The sequence below is a fragment of the Pelophylax lessonae genome (genome assembly GCF_965119305.1).
Source record: "Pelophylax lessonae genome assembly, chromosome: 7".
Classification (NCBI taxonomy): Eukaryota; Metazoa; Chordata; class Amphibia; order Anura; family Ranidae; genus Pelophylax; species Pelophylax lessonae.
This window is the reverse complement of record NC_138774.1, coordinates 300,176,303-300,198,001: the sequence shown is the minus strand read 5'-3', so window position 1 is coordinate 300,198,001 and position 21,699 is coordinate 300,176,303. Positions and strand designations below refer to the sequence as shown.

Genomic DNA, 21,699 nt, shown 5'->3' with positions numbered 1-21,699 from the left:
ATGGAGACACGGACACAATGGGGACACGGACACAATGGGGTTGATTTACTAAAGGCCAATGTAAAAAAATAAAATAATAAAACAAGTAAATATGAGATACTTTCCTCTCTGTTTACTAATGCTCACACTACGAGGATTACTAATAATCAATGCTGATTGGAAGAGCGAGGTTCCTCCTTATAATGATTTCTATACACCTCATGCCAATATAAAGTCTTCAAAGCAAACCTTCCATTAAAAATGATTGTAAACGTTCCATTTTTTATTTTTTAACCAGTACTGGACCGGAAGGATTTTCCGCCTTAATGACCAGGCCAATTTATGCAATTCAGCACTGCATTATTTTAACTGACAATTGCGCGGTCATGCGACGCTGTACCCAAATAAAATCTATGTCCTTTTTTTCCCCACAAATAGAAGTTTATTTTGGCGATATTTGATCACCTGTGCGATTTTTATTTTTTGCGCTATAATCAAAAAAAGAGACACAATTCTAGAAAAAAAAAACAATATTTTTCACTTTCTGCTATAAAACATTCCCCCCCCCCAAAAAAAATTTAAAAATCTAAATTTTTCATCCTTTTATAGGCCAAGTTATTATCTGCTACATATTTTTGATAAAAAAAAATAAAAAATAAATAAATAAATAAATTTGTTTTCTTATTCTGCTATATAACATTCCCCCCAAAAGAAAAATTAAAAATCAATATTTTTCATCCTATTAGGCCAATTTGTATTCTGCTACATATTTTATGTAAAAAAATAAATAAAAAATAAGCGTATTTTGATTGGTTTGTGCAAAAGTTATCGCGTCTACTAACTACGGAAAAGATTTATGTCATTTTTATTGTTTTTTTTTTTTTACTAGTAATGGCGGCGATCTGCGATTTTTAGCGGGAATGCGACATTGCGGCGGACAGATCGGACCCCTAACTGACACTAAGTGACACTTTTGGGGGGACCAGTGACATCACTACAGTAATCAATGCTAAAAATATGCACTGTCCCTGTACTAATGACACTGGCAGGGAAGGGGTTAACCCTGTGGGTGATCAAAGGGTTAAATGTGAGCCTAGGGGAGTGATTCTAACTGTGGGGGGGGGCGTGGTTTCTGAGATGATCATAGAGACCTGTGATGGTATATAGAAGGCGCTTTGTGATCATTCCAGGGAGAAGAACGGACGGCTGGGTTTTTCTCAGCCAAGCGCACTCTAAGGGCAGATGGATTCCAGGAAGTAAATGCTACATGAAGCATCTGCCCTTACTCAAGATGGCCACAGCCATAAATGCTAGGAGGGAGAGGGGGGTGTTTTTCAAAGGGATGTCTCAACAAAATAAAGCATTGAGACATGGATGGATGGATGGATGGCGGAGTTAACTTTTAATAATAAAAATGAATGAAATAGTGTTTTTGGTTTGTGGCGCTCAGATGCAGTGATGATCCCCTCCAATGGCACTCTACTCCGGTAATATTTTCACATCTATCATTCCTCAGCTCACAAAAAGCTTGCAGAGCATCTGGCGTGGAGTGGGCTGCATGAAAAACGAATCGACGAAGCTCATTGGTTCAGGAAAGTTGGTAAGAATGGGACCACAGGGTCAGGAAGACATCACAGAATGGACACTATTAAATGTAATAGTCTGCTAGCCTGTTCTGTGCCCCTCCCTGACTTACAATAAGTCTATAAGTATTTGGTGGTGGCACTCCAGGCTGGGGTGTGGAGCCCCCATGGGCACTCAGGATAGTAGGTGCAGCACACCCCCTAAGGAGCTGCAGTTAAAATGGGTTCCTCCACCCCGCACAGCCAAACACACTGAATTTTCACTAGCCCTCCAGGCTAGCTTCTCCACCACTGTCCTCCAGACTGACACTCACCAGCCCACCCGGCGGACTCTCAGGAGATCTCCCAGACGTGCTCACCTGCTCCTGTTGTCCTTTCCTTGTGGTTCAAATCTTCATATTTCTTGAGAGATATTGTTGATAAATATTACTCTCCCATTTGAAGTAATCCAAACCATATTCTCAGTGTCCCTTAAGTATCTGTCTTTCACTCCCAGTGATGGTGAGTACCGTCACATTATTATTATACAGGATTTATATGGCACCAACGGTTTACGCAGCGCTTTACAATATATAGAAGGACAGCACAATTTAAATTCAGTTCAATACAGAAGGAATCGGAGGGCCTTGCTCATGGAGCTTACAATCTAAAGGGTATTATGAAATACCGGTTATACATTAGAATTGTATAGTTTTGGAATATATTAACAACATTAATATATTGATGTCTCTGTAATGCCAACAGCATGGAATGTGGCTGTCGGTGCTCAGGAGCGCCCCCTGCTGATGAGAGATTGCTTTCTTCTTTCATACAAGGTAAAACAGAATGGAAAAACAGCACTATATATAATAAATAAACAAATGCTGCAAGCAGCAGCTTATCTGTGAGATATTGGCACAGTTCAAATACAATATGGCTTTTTTAAGTTCTGCTAAATTAGTAAACATAAAAAGTCCACAAGAATAAAGTCGCACTTACATTGTAGATGCAAATAAAGCACCTACAATTGCATGCATAGGCAAGCCCCTGGACGACGTCAACGTATGACGAAACGTGTAGGGAGGAGCGACGTGTTGATGTTACCATTACCCTCAAGTCACGGAAGGATGGGTTTTTTGTATGTGTGCCGGCCTACGCATGCAATTTTAGGCGCTTTATTTGTATCTACAATGTAAGTGCAACTTTATTCTTATTTGTACAACAAAACGACGATTTTACAGTGTGTGGAACCTTTTATATTTTGGGGAACTTCTATGACACCGTGCTGAGGAGAGTGGCGAGTCAAAGTGGAAGACCCTCTGAAGCTTTAAAGGCCCGGGCTGGGTATGGGGCCACAAGCGCTTGTGACCTTTTGTAATGAGAAGTCCATGTAATTTAGCTATTTGGTGGTGATGTTGACATGCAGGATTACTCTTCAAGGTGGGGGGATGGTAGAGAAACTCACCAGGATCATAATACGCTTGTGGACTTTTTATGTTTACTAATTTAGCGCAACTTAAAAAGGCCATTTCATACAATGTACCCTGGGGACAGCAAGGGTGGGGAACTCTGGTAGATTCCAGCATGGGTGATATTTTCTTTCTCTCAGATCTCCATGTTCTGTCCTTGTGACAAGACGGTGCTTGTGGCGCAGAAGTCGTGTTTATTGATGGCGGCAGCCGTGGACCTGGAGATGGCAAGGAAGGCCACAGAGCACTCAGAGCAGGTAGAACATTGAGACAACGCGTTTCCCATAGAAACCTTCTTTAGTAATATATTATAATAATACATTTAAAGCAGATGTATCTGTCTAACACTACAGCCAGACTGAACCCCCCCCATTACCATACATGGGCCTAGATACAGGGGGTCTCCGTCTAAGCAGAGGTAACCAGGCCTTCTTCTTGGGGGACCTTGAGGTCCTCTTACTAACCCACATTGAGGATGGATGCTAAGACTGACCACCCAGTGACATCACCAGACCATAGAAGGGACTATACCGCTTAATCTTGTATTTGGTACAAATTAGAATCAGCCAAGTTCATCATATTAAAATACATGTACAGAAAAAAAGAGAGCTTAGTTTTCATTTAGGATGGTGCTGTTGTTAAATCTCCCTCCGCTCTGTCCTTCAGTCTTGCGCAGGTGTACTGGCTCCTCCCCCTTAAGTCTTGCACATGTGTACTGGTTCCTTCCACTTCAGTCTTGCACGGGTGTAACGGGTCCTACCACTTCAGTCTTGCACGGGTATAACGGGTCCTCCCACTTCAGTCTTGCTCGGGTGTAACGGGTCCTCCCACTTCAGTCTTGCACATGTGTACTGGTTCCTCCCACTTCAATCTTGCACGGGTGTAACGGGTCCTCCCACTTCAGTCTTGCACGGGTATAACGGGTCCTCCCACTTCAGTCTTGCTCGGGTGTAACGGGTCCTCCCACTTCAGTCTTGCACAGGTGTACTGGCTCCTCCCCCTTCAGTCTTTCACGGGTGTACTTACTGGCTCCTCCCACTTCAGTCTTGCGCATGTGTACTGGTTCCTTCCACTTCAGTCTTGCACAGGTGTAACGGGTCCGCATCTTCCATTCATTGGATTTCAGATCTTACATTCATGGAGGCTCAGCCTTACATGCGGGCGTCACCTAGGGTGTTCTGTATGCAAACACAGCCTGCCTTGGAATACCCACTCCTCCAGACTGACAACCCACCCATCAAGGCAATTTCATATTTGAATAACTCCTCCCAAGGGCAGTCTGTAGGCAAACAAAGCCTGCCTAGGAATGCCCACTCCTCCAAACTGACACCCACCCATCAAGGCAAATACATATTTGCATAACTCATCCCAAGGGCAGTCTGTTAGCAAATATAGCCCGCCTAGGAACGTCCACCCATCAAGGCAATTTCATATTTTCGCAAACTCCTCCCCAGGGTATTCAATATGCTAATACAGCCTGCCTAAGAATGCCCACTTCTCCAGACTGGCACCCACCCATCAAGGCAATTTGAAATTTGCATGACTCCTCCCAAGGGCAGTCTGTATGCAAATACAGCCCGCCTAGGAACGCCCACTACTCCAGACTGGTACCCACCCATCAAGGCAGTTTCATATTTTAGCAAACTCCTCCCCAGGGTATTCAATATGCTAATACAGCCTGCCTAGGAATGCCCCCCCCCCTCTAGACTGGCACCCACCCATTAAGGCATTTTTATATTTGCATAACTCCTCCCAAGGGCAGTCTGTTAGCAAATACAAAGGGGCTCTCATGGCGTAGTATCAGCAATAAACACTTAAATAGATCATAAAGTTGCACTTACTACAATCAAAATTCCAAAGAGCCAATGTACAAGGAGATTGCGGTTTCACCTGCGTTCCAAATAGAAACCGGAAGTTCCGCTCTTACGATCCCACGTCCCCACGCGTTTCGTCACCGCGTAGCCAACGTCATCAGGGGTCATGTGTATTTATTTATAAGGTATGTTACTTGTTTGAGCGCGGTCATTTTTTCCTCCAGACTAGCACCCACCCATCAAAGCAATTTTAAATTTGCATAACTCCTCCCAAGGGAAGTCTGTATGCCAATCCAGCCTGCCTAGGAACGCCCACTCCTCCAGACTGGCGCCCACCCATCAAGGCAGTTTGATATTTGCATAACTCCTCCCACTCTTTGAATCAGGACTGAGGGCTCTTTAGAGGAGTAATGAGGCAGGGTGCTGTGATGTTTTGAGGAAGCTATGTACAACCCCTTTCTGGCCCCTCCCAGCAGCCATGATCTGCCTGCATTGCATAGAGAATCACAGAGACCTAGTCTAAAACAAGGTATGTAATGAAAATGGGAAGGTTTTACTTACAAATGTCATTAGCATGTTGATGAGGGGGCGTGGAGGAACCAGGAAAATATAAGGAATATGTTTCGTTGATCACATTACCATCTATGTAAAGTAAATAAGAGCATGGTGTACTTTTCCTGCGCTGCACTCACTGTACATTGCAGAACTTTGCTTTCTCGTAGCGTATTCATTCTCACCATCTCAGTACTGTCATGGAATAGAGATAAGTGACAATCTATAGCAGCATGGAGCCATACACTGCCGAGGACCAACCGGATTCATCATAGGGATGCTTGTACAAACATGCAAATCACATGACCCAGAACCGGCTCAGTCACCGAGTCATCAAATACTAACAATAGGAAACACAAATAAATGACATCTTCAGACAATATAACACCTAATGTTACCACACAATGGAAATCTCTTCTAAAATGATAAAGGAAATAGAGGAAGTATGGGAAAATCTGCAGATGTTTTCTTTTCTTTAGAAAATCAGGGCACTCCCGAGATACCGGTCAGATTTCTATTTCTGTCTGGGTCCCGGTTGAAGATTTTCCCTCACTTCCTGTCTGGTGAAACGGCTGTCAGCAGAACAGGAAGTAAGGGGAAATCTGGCTAATAGAGCGCCCTATAGCAGAAAATCAGGGCAGGGATTCAAATCCTTTCCCACTCCATCCAAAACTAACTATCCTAAAGCTGAAATGTAATCTACTTCTGTCTGCCGTCCCCGGTTCCTCACCAACATGATAATGACATTTTTACATTTGGTATTTTATTGCTGTTACATACCTTGTAATGTAAGGCTGCTGTATGATATCTTACATTTCAATTTAGTTAGGCAATTATTCAGCCAGGTGTTAGTAAAGTGATGAAGTTTGGTAATTCTGTTCTCTGTACAGGTTAAGTTCCTTGCCCGTTCTTTGGAAAGCATTACCTTATGTCGGGAGATATGGAATAATATGAAGTCTACAGGTATATCCTGTTTATATATTCTTATATGAAAATGTCCTTTAAGTTTCCCAAAAGTAAAACTTCACATAAGAAAAGGAGGCTAAAATATTCATGAGTAGACATTTACTGTAAAGGGAACCTATGGCTAGGCTTTAGATGTACAAGTATTTACATAAATTCTAAACCCTCACTGACCTCCGTAGCTGCAGACACTGTGGGGAAATTCATCCTTAAACTTTACTTTAGGCAGCTCAGCTCCTCCTGCTTCTTCTCAGCAACTCAGCTTTCCCTGCTCCTCCTCAGCAGCTGAGCTCTCCCTGCTTTCCCTTCCCAGCAGCTCAGCTTTTCCTGCTCCTCCTTCTCAGCAGCTCAGCTCTCCCTGCTTTCCCTTCCCAGCAGCTCAGCTTTCCCTGCCCCCTCCTTCTCAGGAGCTGAGCTTTCCCTGATTTCCCTTCTCAGCAGCTCAGCTTTCCCTGCTCCTCCTTCTCAGCAGCTGAGCTCTCCCTGCTTTCCCTTCCCAGCAGCTCAGCTTTCCCTGCTCCTCCTTCTCAGCAGCTCAGCTCTCCCTGCTTTCCCTTCCCAGCAGCTCAGCTTTCCCTGCCCCCCTCCTTCTCAGCAGCTGAGCTTTCCCTGATTTCCCTTCTCAGCAGCTCCGCTCTCCCTGATTTCCCTTCTCAGCAACTCAGCTTTCCCTGCTTTCTCTTCTCAGCAGCTCAGCTCCCCTTGCTTTCCCTTCTCATCAACTCAGCTTTCCCTGCTCCTCCTTCTCAGCAGCTCAGCTCTCCCTGCTTTCCCTTCCCAGCAGCTCAGCTTTCCCTGCCCCCCTCCTTCTCAGCAGCTGAGCTTTCCCTGATTTCCCTTCTCAGCAGCTCCGCTCTCCCTGATTTCCCTTCTCAGCAGATCAGCTTTCCCTGCTCCCCCTTCTCACCAGCTACTGTAAGTTCTCCTTGGTTCTCAGCAGCTGAGCTCTCCCTGCTTTCCCTTCTCAGCACCTGAGCTCTCCCTGTTCCCCCTATTCAGCAGCTGAGCCCTCCCTGCTTTCCCTTCTCAGAAGCTGAGCTCTCCCTGCTCCCCTTTCTCATTAGCTGAGCTCTCCCCGCTCCCATTTCTCAGCAGCTAAGCTCTCCCTGCTTTCCCTTCACAGCAGCTCAGCTCTCCCTGCTTTCCCTTATCACCAGCTCAGCTTTCCCTGCTCCCCCTTCACAGCAGCTGTGCTCTCCCTGCCCCCCCCCCTTCCCAGCAGCTGTGCTTTCCCTGCTTTCACTTATCAGCAGCTCATCTCTAGCTGCATTCTTTTTCAGCAGCTCAGCTCTCCCTGCTCCCCCCTTCTTAGCAGCTGAGCTCTCCCTGCTCCCCCTTCTTAGCAGTTCAACTCTCCCTGCTTTTCCTTTTCAGCAACTCAGCTCTCCCTGCTTTCCCTTTTCAGCAGCCGATGCAGTGAATGCTGCACAACACATTCTTAAGGTTATGGAATACATTAAAGTCCTCTCTGCACTCCAAGTTAACCTTTTTGGTCAGCAAAAGAGCAGCTACAGAGTGATAAGGTCATCTATCGGCATCTTACCTTTGTTGGCATATTTCTAGTCAGCATATTTGCATGCTGCACACTTGATTGATTCCCATACCTTCCACTCCCTCTCCCTGTCTGCTCTCTACTGTACAGAGAATTGTAAAAGGGTGATACAAAGTCACATCCAGGTACACACATTGCTTGCATTGATATAATATGTATTATTGAATAGAGAGCTGCATTGATCTGTCTTTTATCTCTGCTGGGAGTTGAGTTATATGTCCTTCACAGGTGAATTCTCCAGTGACAACTCTGAGACCCTCTTAGTCCTCTATGAGTTCGAAGCCCGAGCCAAGCTGAATGATCCGACGCTGGAGAGTGTGCTGGAATACGTGTGGGGGCTGCCCAACCTCGACGCCAAGATACTGGAATCTATTGCATGTGAGTGCCCAAATATCTACTGCGCCAAAGCCCGACTCTGGGATCCCCATAATAGTTCCCCCTTTTTTCCCCTTCCCCCATGATTTCCCAGACTGCACCCTTTTCCCCTCAGAAATTTATATGACATAAAAAAGACTTTGAAACCACCGATGACATTACAAACCATGGCCATCACAAATCTTCCTCAGTCTGGGTGCCAGGGGGAGGGCCCTGTATGGCGCTTCACGTCTGTTCAGACATAGGTCCAATGCCACACCAAACTACATCTCTCAATGGTATCCAGAGATGTATAGTAACGAAGTAGAACTACTTAAGTACTGTACTTAAGTACCGAAATGCGGTATCTGTACTTTCCTAGAGTAGAATTTTTTTCTCCTACTTCTACTTTTACTTCACTACATTTTTTCGATGATTTCGATACTTCTACTCAAGTATTTTTTTTTTGTGCTGCATAGTTACTCGTTACTTTTAAAAAAATTACCACTGCCAGAACAGTAGATGGCAGGTTACATAAAGCTCAAAACATGTGTATTATCAGCGCATACGAAAATAAAGGCTGTGTATAATAAAAGCTGCTATACCAAATCTTTCCAATAAAAAGAAAATATGAAACCAACAAATAAATTGTGCTACAGCGCTTAAAGTGCATCAAGAAACTACTAACAAACACAACTTGGCTGTGCGAATAAAGTGCCTGTGCAATCGATATAATATCATTGTTGCCCCCAGTGCCCTGCCCACAATCCACACAGTATCAAAAATAAAGTGACATGAATGTCCTAAAGCCTAAATGCAGTGGAAATATTTATTCCCACAATGTAACAGTAAATTCAATTCATATAAAATATGACAATAAATCACAATAAAATAAGTTATGAAATAAGTTAGGTCAGGTTGAAGTGTGTAAACCTATCTATAACGAAAAGTCCATAAATGAATTCCAGTGTGCAAATCTAAAGTGTCACTTCACTTGTCAGATGCTTCCACCTCCTTCAGTGCTCGAGTGACCGACCAACACATTTAATGGTGGTGGCACTGGTGGATAGCGTCTGGGTGGCACTGTGGCACTGACTGCACTGGTTCAAAAAGCCATATATATTTAATTATTTCAATTCTCAATCTCATAGGTCCTCTCCTCATAAGATATTAATAACTTAAGATTAGGTGATGAACTTCTTGGCGGCCCTGGCAGGATGACGGGGACACCGCCACTTCTGGAGCTGAGCCGATGTGATTCCCCAACATGTGACAAAGTGACAGCCAGGAGATCTAGTGGCTAGTAGTGCTCAACAATACCGCTTTTATATATAAAAATGAAATAAAATATACTGACTCACAATTTAGTAGTAGTAGTAGGTAGCGTGTAGCAGTAGGCAGCACAACTCAATTCAATCAATCCCACAGCCTCGCTCGCGCCGCGGCCTGCGGAATCACTGTCATGATCATCAAGTTAAGACCGCACTGGAGGAGCCGTGCTGCCGTCTTCCCGCTCGAGGTCTGCGCCTCTAAACGTGATGTGTCACTCAGACTCCACCCCTTAGGCCCCTTACTGAGAGGAGTTGTGACGCGGGCGGCGGGACTCGGAGCATTTTCTTCGTTATCTCATCTTCTTCTCTATGAGGTGAGTGAGGTGGACCGTGGAGAGGGCCTAATCCTTGCCATGGCAAATGTGCCATTTGAGAATCAAATAATCAATATAAAATATTAATATATTATATACACACGGGTCATGGGTGGCTTTTTTGAACCAAGAAGAGTGAGAATGACGGCTATGATGATTATCCGACCATCCATGGTCCATGGACCTGGACCATAAGTGTTGTGTTGTGGTGCGGCCTGTGCTTCCTGCGGCCTGCCTCTGCCTGTGCGGCTGTGCCTGCACTGCAGTGGCCACTGGCAGTGGCACTTGACTTGAGCAAAGCAAATGAGAACTACTAGTGTGAAGGACAGGTGGTGGAAGCATGTTCTGACAAGTTCTTATAATGACAATAATATAGACAGCTTTTTGAACCAGTGCAGTGCCAGTGCTACTAAGGCAGAGAGAGAGGCTATCCAGTCCACCACTTTACTTGAGCAGATCACAGAAGAAAGGTGGAAGCATCTGACAGCAAGTGACAAGCACTTCTTAGATTGCACACTGGAATTCAGTTATGGACTTTTCCTTATAAAGTTTAGTTTATACACTTAAACTTGCACCTAACTTATTCACAATCACAACTTATTTTATTGTGGTATTGTCATATATATTTTATATGAATTACATTTACATTGTGGGAATAATTTGCACTGCATTTAGCACAGACATGTCACTTTATTTTTGATACTGTGGGCGATGATTTTGAATACAAGAAGAATATATATATATATATATATATATAATTGCAGGCACTTTATTAGCATTTTTAGCACAGCCACTTTGTTAGTAGTTTTTGATGCATTTTTCACTTTAAGCGTTGTAGGTTTGATGAAGCTGGCCTGGCACATCATCATCAATTGAGCGAATCAAATCAAACCGCGATTAAGAAGACTGCGCATGCTCCTGTTCTGCCTTTTGATCAGCTGAAAACCCCTGGCCCTTCAACTTCAAGTGATCTGCCTGGCTGTGAGAGTGAGGAAGCTCAGGAAGGAGACCACCCCTGGCTTTAAAAGGGGAAGGGAGGGACTTTATCTGTTTTTTGTTTACAAAAAGTTACAGCCTAAGGAATTGTGATTGTCCTTTAGGTTAATCATTTGAATAAATCATTTGAAATAATAAAAAACAATATGATGTTCAAACTTTTGACTTCTTTCTTTAATAACTACATAACACAGTACTTGTACTTCTACTTTCAGTACTTGAGTAGAAATTTTTTTTCAAAACTACTGGTACTTTTTACTTTTAGTACTTAAGTAGCAAATTTTTTGAAAAAACTACTTGCAATACTTAAGTAAAAAAAATGTTGAATACTTTAGTACTTCTACTTAAGTAACTTTTTCTGCGAGCACTTCCACTTCTACTCAAGTCACTTTTTGATCGAGCACTTGTACTTTTACTCAAGTAGAAATTTTGAATACTTTATACAAGTCTGATGGTATCCCAGTGCCTTCAGCACAACTCGGTGTCTCCAGTGCATGCCTGTGTCCCCAGCCTGTCTCCAGAGCACCCCTGTGACCCCAGCCTGTCCCTATGTCTCCAGTGCATCCCTGTGCCCTCAGTACCCCTCTGTGCTCCACTATATCTCCAGTGTATCCCTGTGCCCTTAGCGCCCCCCTTGGCTCCTCAATGTCCCCAGTGCACCCCTGTGCCCTCAGTGCCCCTCTGGGCTCCTCCATGTCTCCAGTGTATCTATGTACCCTCAGCGTCCCTCTGGGCTCCTCCATGTCTCCAGAGCATCCCTGTGCCCTCAGTACCCCTCTGGGCTCCACAATGTCTCCAGTGTATCCCTGTGCCCTCAGCGCCCCTCTCGGCTCCTCAATGTCCCCAGTGCACCCCTTTGCCCTCAGCGCCCCTCTGTGCTCCTCCATGTCTCCAGTGTTCCTCCATGTCTCCAGTGTATCTATGTACACTCAGCTTCCCTCTGGGCTCCTCCATGTCTCCAGAGCATCCCTGTGCCCTCAGCACCCCTCTGGGCTCCTCCATGTCTCCAGTGCATCCCTGTGCCCTCAGTACCCCTCTGGGCTCCACAATGTCTCCAGTATATCCCTGTGCCCTCAGCGCCCCTCTCGGCTCCTCAATGTCCCCAGTGCACCCCTTTGCCCTCAGCGCCCCTCTGTGCTCCTCCATGTCTCCAGTGTATCTATGTACCCTCAGCTTCCCTCTGGGCTCCTCCATGTCTCCAGAGCATCCCTGTGCCCTCAGCACCCCTCTGGGCTCCTCCATGTCTCCAGTGCATCCCTGTGCCCTCAGTACCCCTCTGGGCTCCACAATGTCTCCAGTATATCCCTGTGCCCTCAGCGCCCCTCTCGGCTCCTCAATGTCCCCAGTGCACCCCTTTGCCCTCAGCGCCCCTCTGTGCTCCTCCATGTCTCCAGTGTATCTATGTACCCTCAGCTTCCCTCTGGGCTCCTCCATGTCTCCAGAGCATCCCTGTGCCCTCAGCACTCCTCTGGGCTCCTCCATGTCTCCAGTGCATCCCTGTGCTGTCAGTGCCCCTCTGGGCTCTTCCATGTCTCCAGTGAATCCCTGTGCCCTCAGCACCCCTCTTAGCTCCTCCATCTCTCCAGTGTATCCCTGTGCCCTCAGCGCCCCTCTGGGCTCTTCCATGTCTCCAGAGCACCCCTGTGTCCTCAGTGCCCCTCTGAGCTCCTCTACGTCTCCAGTGTATCCCTGTGCCCTCAGTGCCCCTCTGAGCTCCTCTATGTCTCCAGTGTATTCCTGTGCCCTCAGTGCCCCTCTGAGCTCCTCTACGTCTCCAGTGTATTCCTGTGCTCTCAGCACCCCTCTGGGCTCCTCTACGTCTCCAGTGTATTCCTGTGCTCTCAGCACCCCTCTGGGCTCTTCCATGTCTCCAGTGCATCCCTGTGCCCTCAGCGCCTCTCTGGGCTCTTCCATGTCTCCATTGTATCCCTGTTCCCTCAATGCCCCTCTGGGCTCCTCCATGTCTCCAGAGCATCCCTGTGCCCCCAGCTCCCCTCTGGGCTTCTCCATGTCCCCAGAGCACCTCTGTCTTCACACAGTCTCCAGCGATGGCTCTGACTGCCCTTCCTCCTGTGTATACTCCCCCATGTCTGTGACAGGAATGGAATCTTCCACTGGGGACACCTGTCCTGATAACTTCCCCTGATTTGGAGATATTTCCTCTCCTAGGAAGTACAGGAAGTCACAGGAAATCTCTTCATTAGCGAAAAAAAAAGAACACTTGCCAACGGTTCTACCCATTTCCATGTTGGCTTTACATCCATTGTAAGCTTAGCACACACAATACAGCCTGCTGGTGTATCCTTACCTATCTACATACTGGTACCTACCTGACTGAGGACCCAAACTGTGCATTTACTCTCATTGTATACATTGTGATATGTCCCTGCCTGGAATAATTGTGTTTTTTTATTCCCACCCAAAGCCTTGTCCATGGAAGCCCCCGCATACTATCCATCCGTCTGCAAGAAAGCCTTACAGGGAGCATTATCTGTGCTGAAGAAGCAGGACCCCCCGGATGTGTCCAGACTGAGGTGTGACCCCATAACACCTACCTACACAATACCTACCTATATGTGTGTGTGTGTGTGTGTGTATATATATATATATATATATATACACTGTGTATATGTGTATATATATATATATATATATATATATATATATATATATTATATATATATATACATATAATGCAGGGTTACTATAATAATCATTGGGCTCACAATAAGTCACACAGAGTAACTAGGACTGGCTATATTAATGTTCATGTAGTCAGCAGCAGGGGGGACCCCCCCAGCTCACCCGATGGGGCCTGGTACATGACTACTGCCTGTACCCCGATCCTCAGCCCTGTCTGTGCATGTGGGAAAAATCTCCAACTTTTATCATTAAAAATCTGTCCATGAGCTCCAGTCAGTGACTTTGCCTAGGACGGCATGATGTCATCAGTCTGCTGCAGCCAAGAGGTGACATTTACTCAGCCTCCCCTCCCCCAGTGACTTTGCCTAGCCTGACATGACATCATCAGTCTGCTGCAGGCAGGAGGAAACATTCCCTCAGCCTCCCTTCCCCCAGTGATCTTTGCCTAGCCTGATATGATGTCATCAGCCTGCTGCAGACAGGAGGAAGCATTTCCTCAGTCTCTCCTCCTGCAGTGACTTTGCCTAGCCTGACATGATGTCATCAGTTCGCTACAGGCAGGATGAACCATTGCCTCAGTCACCCCGCCTCCAGTGACTTTGCCTAGCCTGACACAATGTCATTAGTCTGCTGCAGGCAGGAGGAAGCATTTCCTCAGAACACTATAGCCAAATAATGTAGAAGCATTTTTTTCTGGTTTGGGTTCTTTGAGGAGGTCACAATGTGGGAGTAATTTCTGGCTGCCTATGGGACCCTAATAATATAATATAATATAATAAGACATTTCTCTGCTATGCATATTCCATGTAATGGATGAAGTTATGGGAGATATAAAGTGACACGGGGTGTACTTTGTTTTCTTGCTCTCAGTAATTGTCTGCACAGCCTGGTGAAGCTGAGCTTACCGGAGAGACTGGTGGAGCTGGAGGACGGTGCACAGGAGGAGGCCTGGAACTACTACCAGGAGGCCCTCTGTATCATCACCACCGCGGTGAGTGCCACCATACACTGTGATGTCATCTATCCCAATAATAATACATACCCCCCATCTCCGGGACTATAGAGAGGCTCTGACCCGCTGTATGTATAGCACACTGCACCGAAAGGAGGGCGTGGTGAAATGAAATATTGGCCATGGCTATAGATTCTAAATAGAAACAACAAATCTAGGATTTAAGGCACCCCCCCATACACTGCCTTTACTTATCTCTTTATGTACATTAGCCCCCCCTCCCCCTCCACACTGCCCCCCTCCTATGTACATGTTTTACTCTGCACATCTTCCCCACTGCTGTGCACACATTGCTTCCCTACACACTGCCTCTTTTTATCTCTGCACACAGTTTCCTCCATACACATTGCCCCCACCCTTTTCCTCCGCACACTTAACTCCTCCCTCCGGTACACATTGCCCCCACCCTGCACACACTGCCCCTCCTTTACTTCTTCAAACGTAACCCCCTTCCCCTGCACACATTGCCCCCCTTTTACCTCTTCACACTTAACCCCTCCCCCTGTACACACTGCCCCCCCTTTACCTTTGCACACTTAACCCCTCCCCCTGAACACATTGCCCCAACCCTGCACACACTGCCCCTCCTTTACTTCTTCACACTTAACCCCTCCCCCGTTCACATTGCCCCCACCTGCACACACTGCGCCTCCTTTACCTTTGCACACTTAACCCTTCCCCTCGTTCACATTGCCCCCACCTGCACACACTGGCCCCCTTTTACCTCTTCACACTTATCCCCTCCCCCATTGCCCCCCCCACCTGCACACACTTCCCCCCTTTACTTTTGCACACCTAACCCCTCCCCCTGTACACATTGCCCCCACCCTGCACACACTGCCCCCCTCTTTACACTTAACCCCTCCCCCTTATACATTGCCCCCACCTGCACACACTGCCCCCCCCCCTTTAACTCTTCACACTTAACCCCTCCCCTGTATACATTGCCCCCTTTACCTCTGCACACTTAACCCTCCACCCCCCCCCCGTACATATTGCCCTCACCCTGCACACACTGCTCTCCACTGTACAAATCCTCCACACACACAACCCCCCCCCCCCCGTACATATGGCCCTCACCCTGCACACACTGCTCTCCACTGTACAAATCCTCCACACACAACCCCCCCCCCCCTTACATATTGTCCCTCTCTGTGTAAACACTGCCCCCATACATATTGCCCCCCCTCCACACACAGTCCTCTGGAGGGGGGCATTGTCACCTATCACCCCCTCGCCCATCCCTGCAGAACTTTACTCCTGTCGCCCCAGAGGAATGGAGGACAGTTGGGAGGTTTGCTAAAAGTCTCCGACCATCTCCCATTGGATGTCATCATTCTCTGACAATCTTTGTAACATTGGATTCACTAAACATTATGGGCCCTTTATTGATGGCAAACAGCACACTTCTGTCCCCCAATGTCAGGGCAGTTGACCAGCACTGCTGTAGACACACACAGTACCTTTCTTTCAGTATTGCATGGCAAACCTAGAGTGCTAAAATGAGACAACAGCTCCATCTGCTGGTTTTAAAGGAGAATGCACAATATTCATCTACAATATTTTATTAATTTGCCATTTGTTGATGTTAGAAAATCATTAGCCGGACCATTTATGTGTGACCTTTGTGTTCAGAAGGACTATCCAGAGATTGAGATCTTGTGGCTGATGACCCGAGCGTGGAACACGGGGATTTTCCAGTACAGTTTCAAGAAACTCCCAGATACCAGCCGCTGGTGTGCTCTGTCCATGAGACTCCTCAACTACCTGGGATCCTTGAAGAGCAGCTATGAAAGCAAGGTACATCCTATCTCATTCGTATCAGTCTTGTTGATCCTACCAGTAAATCTCTTATTTTTCCCACGCTCTGTAAAAGGGTGACAACACTGCTGGTTCTGCAGAGAAATTTCACAGCAGCGTTGTCTATTTTTTCCTCCTTAGCTGCTGTTCTATCAAAACAGCCAACTCATCGCATACCGGAGTGTATACACTGCCGGTGTTGTGTCATCCACGAGGGGATCATGCTCTGCTTCAGTATGTCACAGTACATGTTGGCATTCATGGTTCCCTCAATGAACTGTAGCCCCCCAGTGCCGGCAGCACTCATGCAGCCCCAGACCATGACACTCCCACCACCATGCCTGACTGTAGGAAGACACACTTGTCTTTGTACTCCTCACCTGGTTGCCCCCACACACGCCTGACACCATCTGAACCAAATAAGTTTATCTTGGTCTCATCAGACCACAGGAGATGGTTCCAGTAATCCATGTCCTTAGTCTGCTTGTCTTCAGCAAACTGTTTGCAGGCTTTCTTGTCCATCATCTTTAGAAGAGGCTTCCTTCTGGGATGACAGCCATGCAGACCAATTTGATGCAGTGTGCGGCGTATGGTCTGAGCACTGACAGGCTGACCCCTCCCACACCCCTTCACCCTCTGCAGCAATGCTGGCAGCACTCATAAGTCTATTTCCCAAAGACAACCTCTGGATATGACGCTGAGCACGGCACTCAACTTCTTTGGTGGACCATGGTGAGGCCTGTTCTGAGTGGAACCTGTCCTGGTAAACCGCTGTATGGTCTTGGCCACCGTGCTGCAGCTCAGTTTCAGGGTCTTGGCAATCTTCTTATGGCCTAGGCCAGTGATGGCGAACCTTGGCACCCCAGATATTTTGGAACTACATTTCCCATGATGCTCTTGCACTCTGCAGTTTTGTTGAGCATCATGGGAAATGTAGTTCCAAAACATCTGGGGTGCCAAGGTTCGCCATCACTGGCTTAGGCCATCTTTATGTAGAGCAACAATTCTTTTTTTCAGATTCTCAGAGAGTTCTTTGCCATGAGGTGCCATGTTGAACTTCCAGTGACCAGTATGGCTAAGATCAAGTGTAGTATCTGTTCTTATCAGTTGGTATGGAACCTGATGGTTAGTATCGGTGGGGGCCGAAATGAACCAGGGCCCTCCGGAACAACCGGGGGACTGGGAAGTAAGCCACATCAGAGAAAGCCGGAGGGGTCCATTGCCTCTGATTTGAATGGGTCCGCCCCTACCAGTTTGAAGGGAGCAAAAAACTGGATTGGTTCCGTGGCCAGTTAGTACTGCTCCTGGATGTGATTGGTAAGGAACGGCGGATGGCGGTGGGAGCGCCTTTCCTCCTGGGTTGAATCTGGCCTTGCAAAAGGCTTGTCCCCAGTTGAAGGCAGGCTCACCCTAAGCTGTCTAAAGTTCTGATGCCTCCTGGTAGGTTAGGGCTACACTCGGTCTGGCCTTTGGGCCAGGGTAGAAAAAGCCCGTAGTGTATGTGCCCCTGGGGTGGCAGCCCAGGGGTGCCTTAATTCTCACTGGTGAGGGGCAGCTCGCCTTGAGTTTTTCAGCACCATGGTCACTGCACCTACACACTTTTTTAAGCACCTGCCTCTTGGGCAAGGCCTTTTGGCTTCGACCAGAGGAATTTTTATTCCGGCCGGAAGGCCTGCCTTTGTTTTTCACTTAGGCACTAATTCACTCCTCCACTTCCCCTTCCCCACCTTTTTGTTTGTGTGTTTTTTTCTTTGTGGTGTGTCACTTCACTATCACTCTTCTCTTCCTGCACGACGAGTACGGTGTGGGTCTCTGGGCCTACCTTGAAAGTCTTGGGAGGGGGTGGACATGGCCTTTTGGCTTAGTTCGCCCTCTCTCATGGGGGTCTCCCTTCGGGGGAGCCCCACCCAGTACTTGGGGTGGGCTGTTTCGGCAGTCCCCCTGGAGAACGGGGTTTGCCAGGTCTCGGCCAGGCAAACCATAGGAAGTACCTCAGTCCCTGTCAGGAGTCTTGCGCCCCGGGGGATCAAGGTATAGGTCCAACCTCTTCGGAGGCCAGACCATTCGCACACCCTGTGCAGTTTTTGTGTGTTCACGTTTGCGTGTGTGCACTTTTTTATGCACCGGGTGCTAAGTCTTTTTTGAGTGTGATTTCACACACTTCGGGCTTTAAAAAAAAAAAAAAAAAAGTGACCAGTATGAGAGAGTGAGAGCGATAACACCAAATATAACACACCTGCTCTCCATTCACACCTGAGACCTTGTAACACTAACGAGTCACATGACACCGGGGAGGGAAAATGGCTAATTGGGCCCAATTTGGAGATTGTCACTTAGGGGTGTACTGACTTTTGTTGCCAGCGGTTTAGACATTAATGGCTGTGTGTTGAGTTATTTTGAGGGGACAGTAAATTTACACTGTTATACAAGCTGTACACTCACTACTTTACATTGTAGCAAAGTGAACACTATATTAATCCTACACTTTTACCCATTTAGAAATCTTCGGAGATCAATACCTGTGACACTACCCACCACTTATCACATTGGTCACCCTTATCATGGAATGCCTATCTGGTGTGCCCCAGGCAACAGTCTGGGCCCCTACAGCTTCCGGAGCAGACCCCCTGGCCTTTTGGAATACTGTCCATAATATCCTCATTTTTTACTGACTTTATCTTGAATGATGATTTGGGGTGCAATCGCTCCTGATGAAGTGGAATATTGTCCACGAAACGCGTTTAGCCCAACATGGATGTATCCCTCACTTTCAATTTAATATTTCCATATTTGGACTTTATATATGCCTACTAACAATGACCTCCTTTCCAATGCATATTCCATCTATTGTGTATGATCCAACATTTAGGATATTTTATTGCTCTATCGATTTAATTGTCATATGTATGTAACTCTCATGTATCATGCATATTTTGTTCATGTCACAATATGATATATATTAAATCTGTTTATGCTAAGTTATTGTACCAATTTATCATGCCTACCGATTCCACACACCTCACACAAAGTCCCATCCCCCCCCCCCCCCTTCCCATTTTACCATACTAGAAATACTGGGTGATCGGCTTCTTTAACAGTAATAATGATATTATCAATATGTTATGAATATACCCATGTTTACTTATTATTATACCCAATATGCCAAATCCATTATACCCTTTCAGCTACCCATTTCTATTCCCCTCCCCTCCAATATACTTGATTAGGGATGGAGGCATCGAGCCCAAGATGGATTTTGCCTCATTTAAAGTCCCAACTGTCTTGTTGATATGTTTGTTTTTGTTGTCTTTTGTTTTGCATTTGTCATTTCTTCAGTGTTGTCACATGAAAAGATAGAATGGCAGGGTGTACTTACTTTTAGGAGATACTGTATGTATGTATATATATATATATATATATATATATATATAGTGGATCCCTTCCATGACTTTGATCTGAAAATTGTAAATAAAATAAAATCTTAGCTTGTTGGACCTTTAAAAGCCCCCCCTCCCCCCATTGTTTACATCTCCATAATGAATAAATCCCGGTTACCTCCATAGATGACGGATCTGTACGGGGACATTCTGGACAAGCTGGATAAGGAGAAAGGAGCTCCGAGTCACCACTACCAATTACCAATGTAGGTTTTGTTGTATCCATTCCATTGCTGGTTACATTGTATTTGTTATCTCTCTTCCATTTCTGGTTACATTGTATTTGTTGTATCTCTTCTGTTTCTGTTTACATTGTATTTGTTTTATCTCTTCCATTTCTGGTTACATAGTATTTGTTGTATCTCTTCTGTTTCTGGTTACATTGTATTTGTTTTATCTCTTCCATTTCTAGTTACATTTTATCTCTTCCATTTCTGGTTACATTGTATTTGTTTTACAGTATCTGATCCATTGCTGGTTACATTGTATTTGTTTTATCTCTTCCATTGCTGGTTACATTGTATTTGGTAGATCTGATTCATTGCTGGTTACATTATATTTGCTGTATCCTATAAATTAGACATTGTTTATCTAATTAAAGCGGAGTTCTGCCGCCCCTCCCTCCAAAAATGAAAAGTCAGCAGCTACACACAATGTACACACACTGTACACACACTGAGGCTGCTGACTTTTAATATCAAGACACTTACCTGTCCTTTAATCCATCAATGTCAGCACCCCAGCTGATTTTTCCATGGGCTGTCGGCGTTATAGCCGCTAAGGGAACCCAGCTTTGCCACTTCACAGCCGGCCTTACTGCGCATGCGCAAAGCGCGCTGCACTCCTTTACTGCCCCGGCAGCAGGGTAAGGAGGAGGAGGGGGACTGAACTGCTGATGTACGGTCTGATGGAAGTGGGGACAGGGTACCTGTCAAAAACAAGGACTCACTCCTCCACCCCCCCCCCCCCCTGAAAGGTGTCAAATGTGTCACCAGAGGGGGGAGGAATCAGATATGTGTAAGTTCCACTTTTGGGTGGAACTCCGCCTTAAAATGGATATGAAAGCAAAAAAAAAAAAAGTTGTCAGTTCAGATATTATATTCTGTCCTCAAAATGTTTTACTGACAGAAGAATTTCTATAATGGTTCGGATGTTTTTATGCTGAATAATAGAGAGAGATTCATTCATGTCAAAGTAATAACGGATCTCTGAAAAGTCATCTGAATAAATTGTAATGAAAAAAAAAAACATGATTAGTGATTACATCAGGAGGTACACCCTATTATCAGGAGATACACCCTATTATCAGGAGATACACCCTATTATCAGGAGGTACACCCTATTATCAGGAGATACACCCTATTATCAGGAGATACACCCTATTATCAGGAGGTACACCCTATTATCAGGAGGTACACCCTATTATCAGGAGATACACCCTATTATCAGGAGGTACACCCTATTATCAGGAGATACACCCTATTATCAGGAGGTACACCCTATTATCAGGAGATACACCCTATTATCAGGAGGTACACCCTATTATCAGGAGATACACCCTATTATCAGGAGATACACCTTATTATCAGGAGGTACACCCTATTATCAGGAGATACACCCTATTATCAGGAGATACACCCTATTATCAGGAGGTACACCCTATTATCAGGAGGTACACCCTATTATCAGGAGATACACCCTATTATCAGGAGATACACCTTATTATCAGGAGATACACCCTATTATCAGGAGGTACACCCTATTATCAGGAGATACACCCTATTATCAGGAGATACACCCTATTATCAGGAGGTACACCCTATTATCAGGAGATACACCCTATTATCAGGAGATACACCCTACTATATAACAACCAAAGATTGAATCTTCTTAGGGGGGCGGGGGGATTTCCAATTTCTGT

The 21,699-nt window shown here is 45.9% G+C and overlaps 1 protein-coding gene across 1 annotated transcript in view; it reads left to right on the top strand.

Moving 5' to 3' along the window:
* TEX11 (testis expressed 11) overlaps window positions 1–19,997 on the top strand; it is a gene marked incomplete at its 5' end in the record, with an annotated part of 118,119 nt that extends 98,122 nt beyond the window's left edge. The window contains 9 exons of the mRNA XM_082264254.1: window positions 1,496–1,579; window positions 2,307–2,377; window positions 3,151–3,267; window positions 6,267–6,339; window positions 8,120–8,269; window positions 13,312–13,420; window positions 14,400–14,520; window positions 16,177–16,341; window positions 19,905–19,997. Coding sequence (XP_082120380.1) covers window positions 1,496–1,579; window positions 2,307–2,377; window positions 3,151–3,267; window positions 6,267–6,339; window positions 8,120–8,269; window positions 13,312–13,420; window positions 14,400–14,520; window positions 16,177–16,341; window positions 19,905–19,988 — 974 coding nt within the window. The 3' untranslated portion in view covers window positions 19,989–19,997. The remainder of the gene's footprint in view (window positions 1–1,495; window positions 1,580–2,306; window positions 2,378–3,150; window positions 3,268–6,266; window positions 6,340–8,119; window positions 8,270–13,311; window positions 13,421–14,399; window positions 14,521–16,176; window positions 16,342–19,904) is intronic.
* Window positions 19,998–21,699: the final 1,702 nt, after the last annotated feature.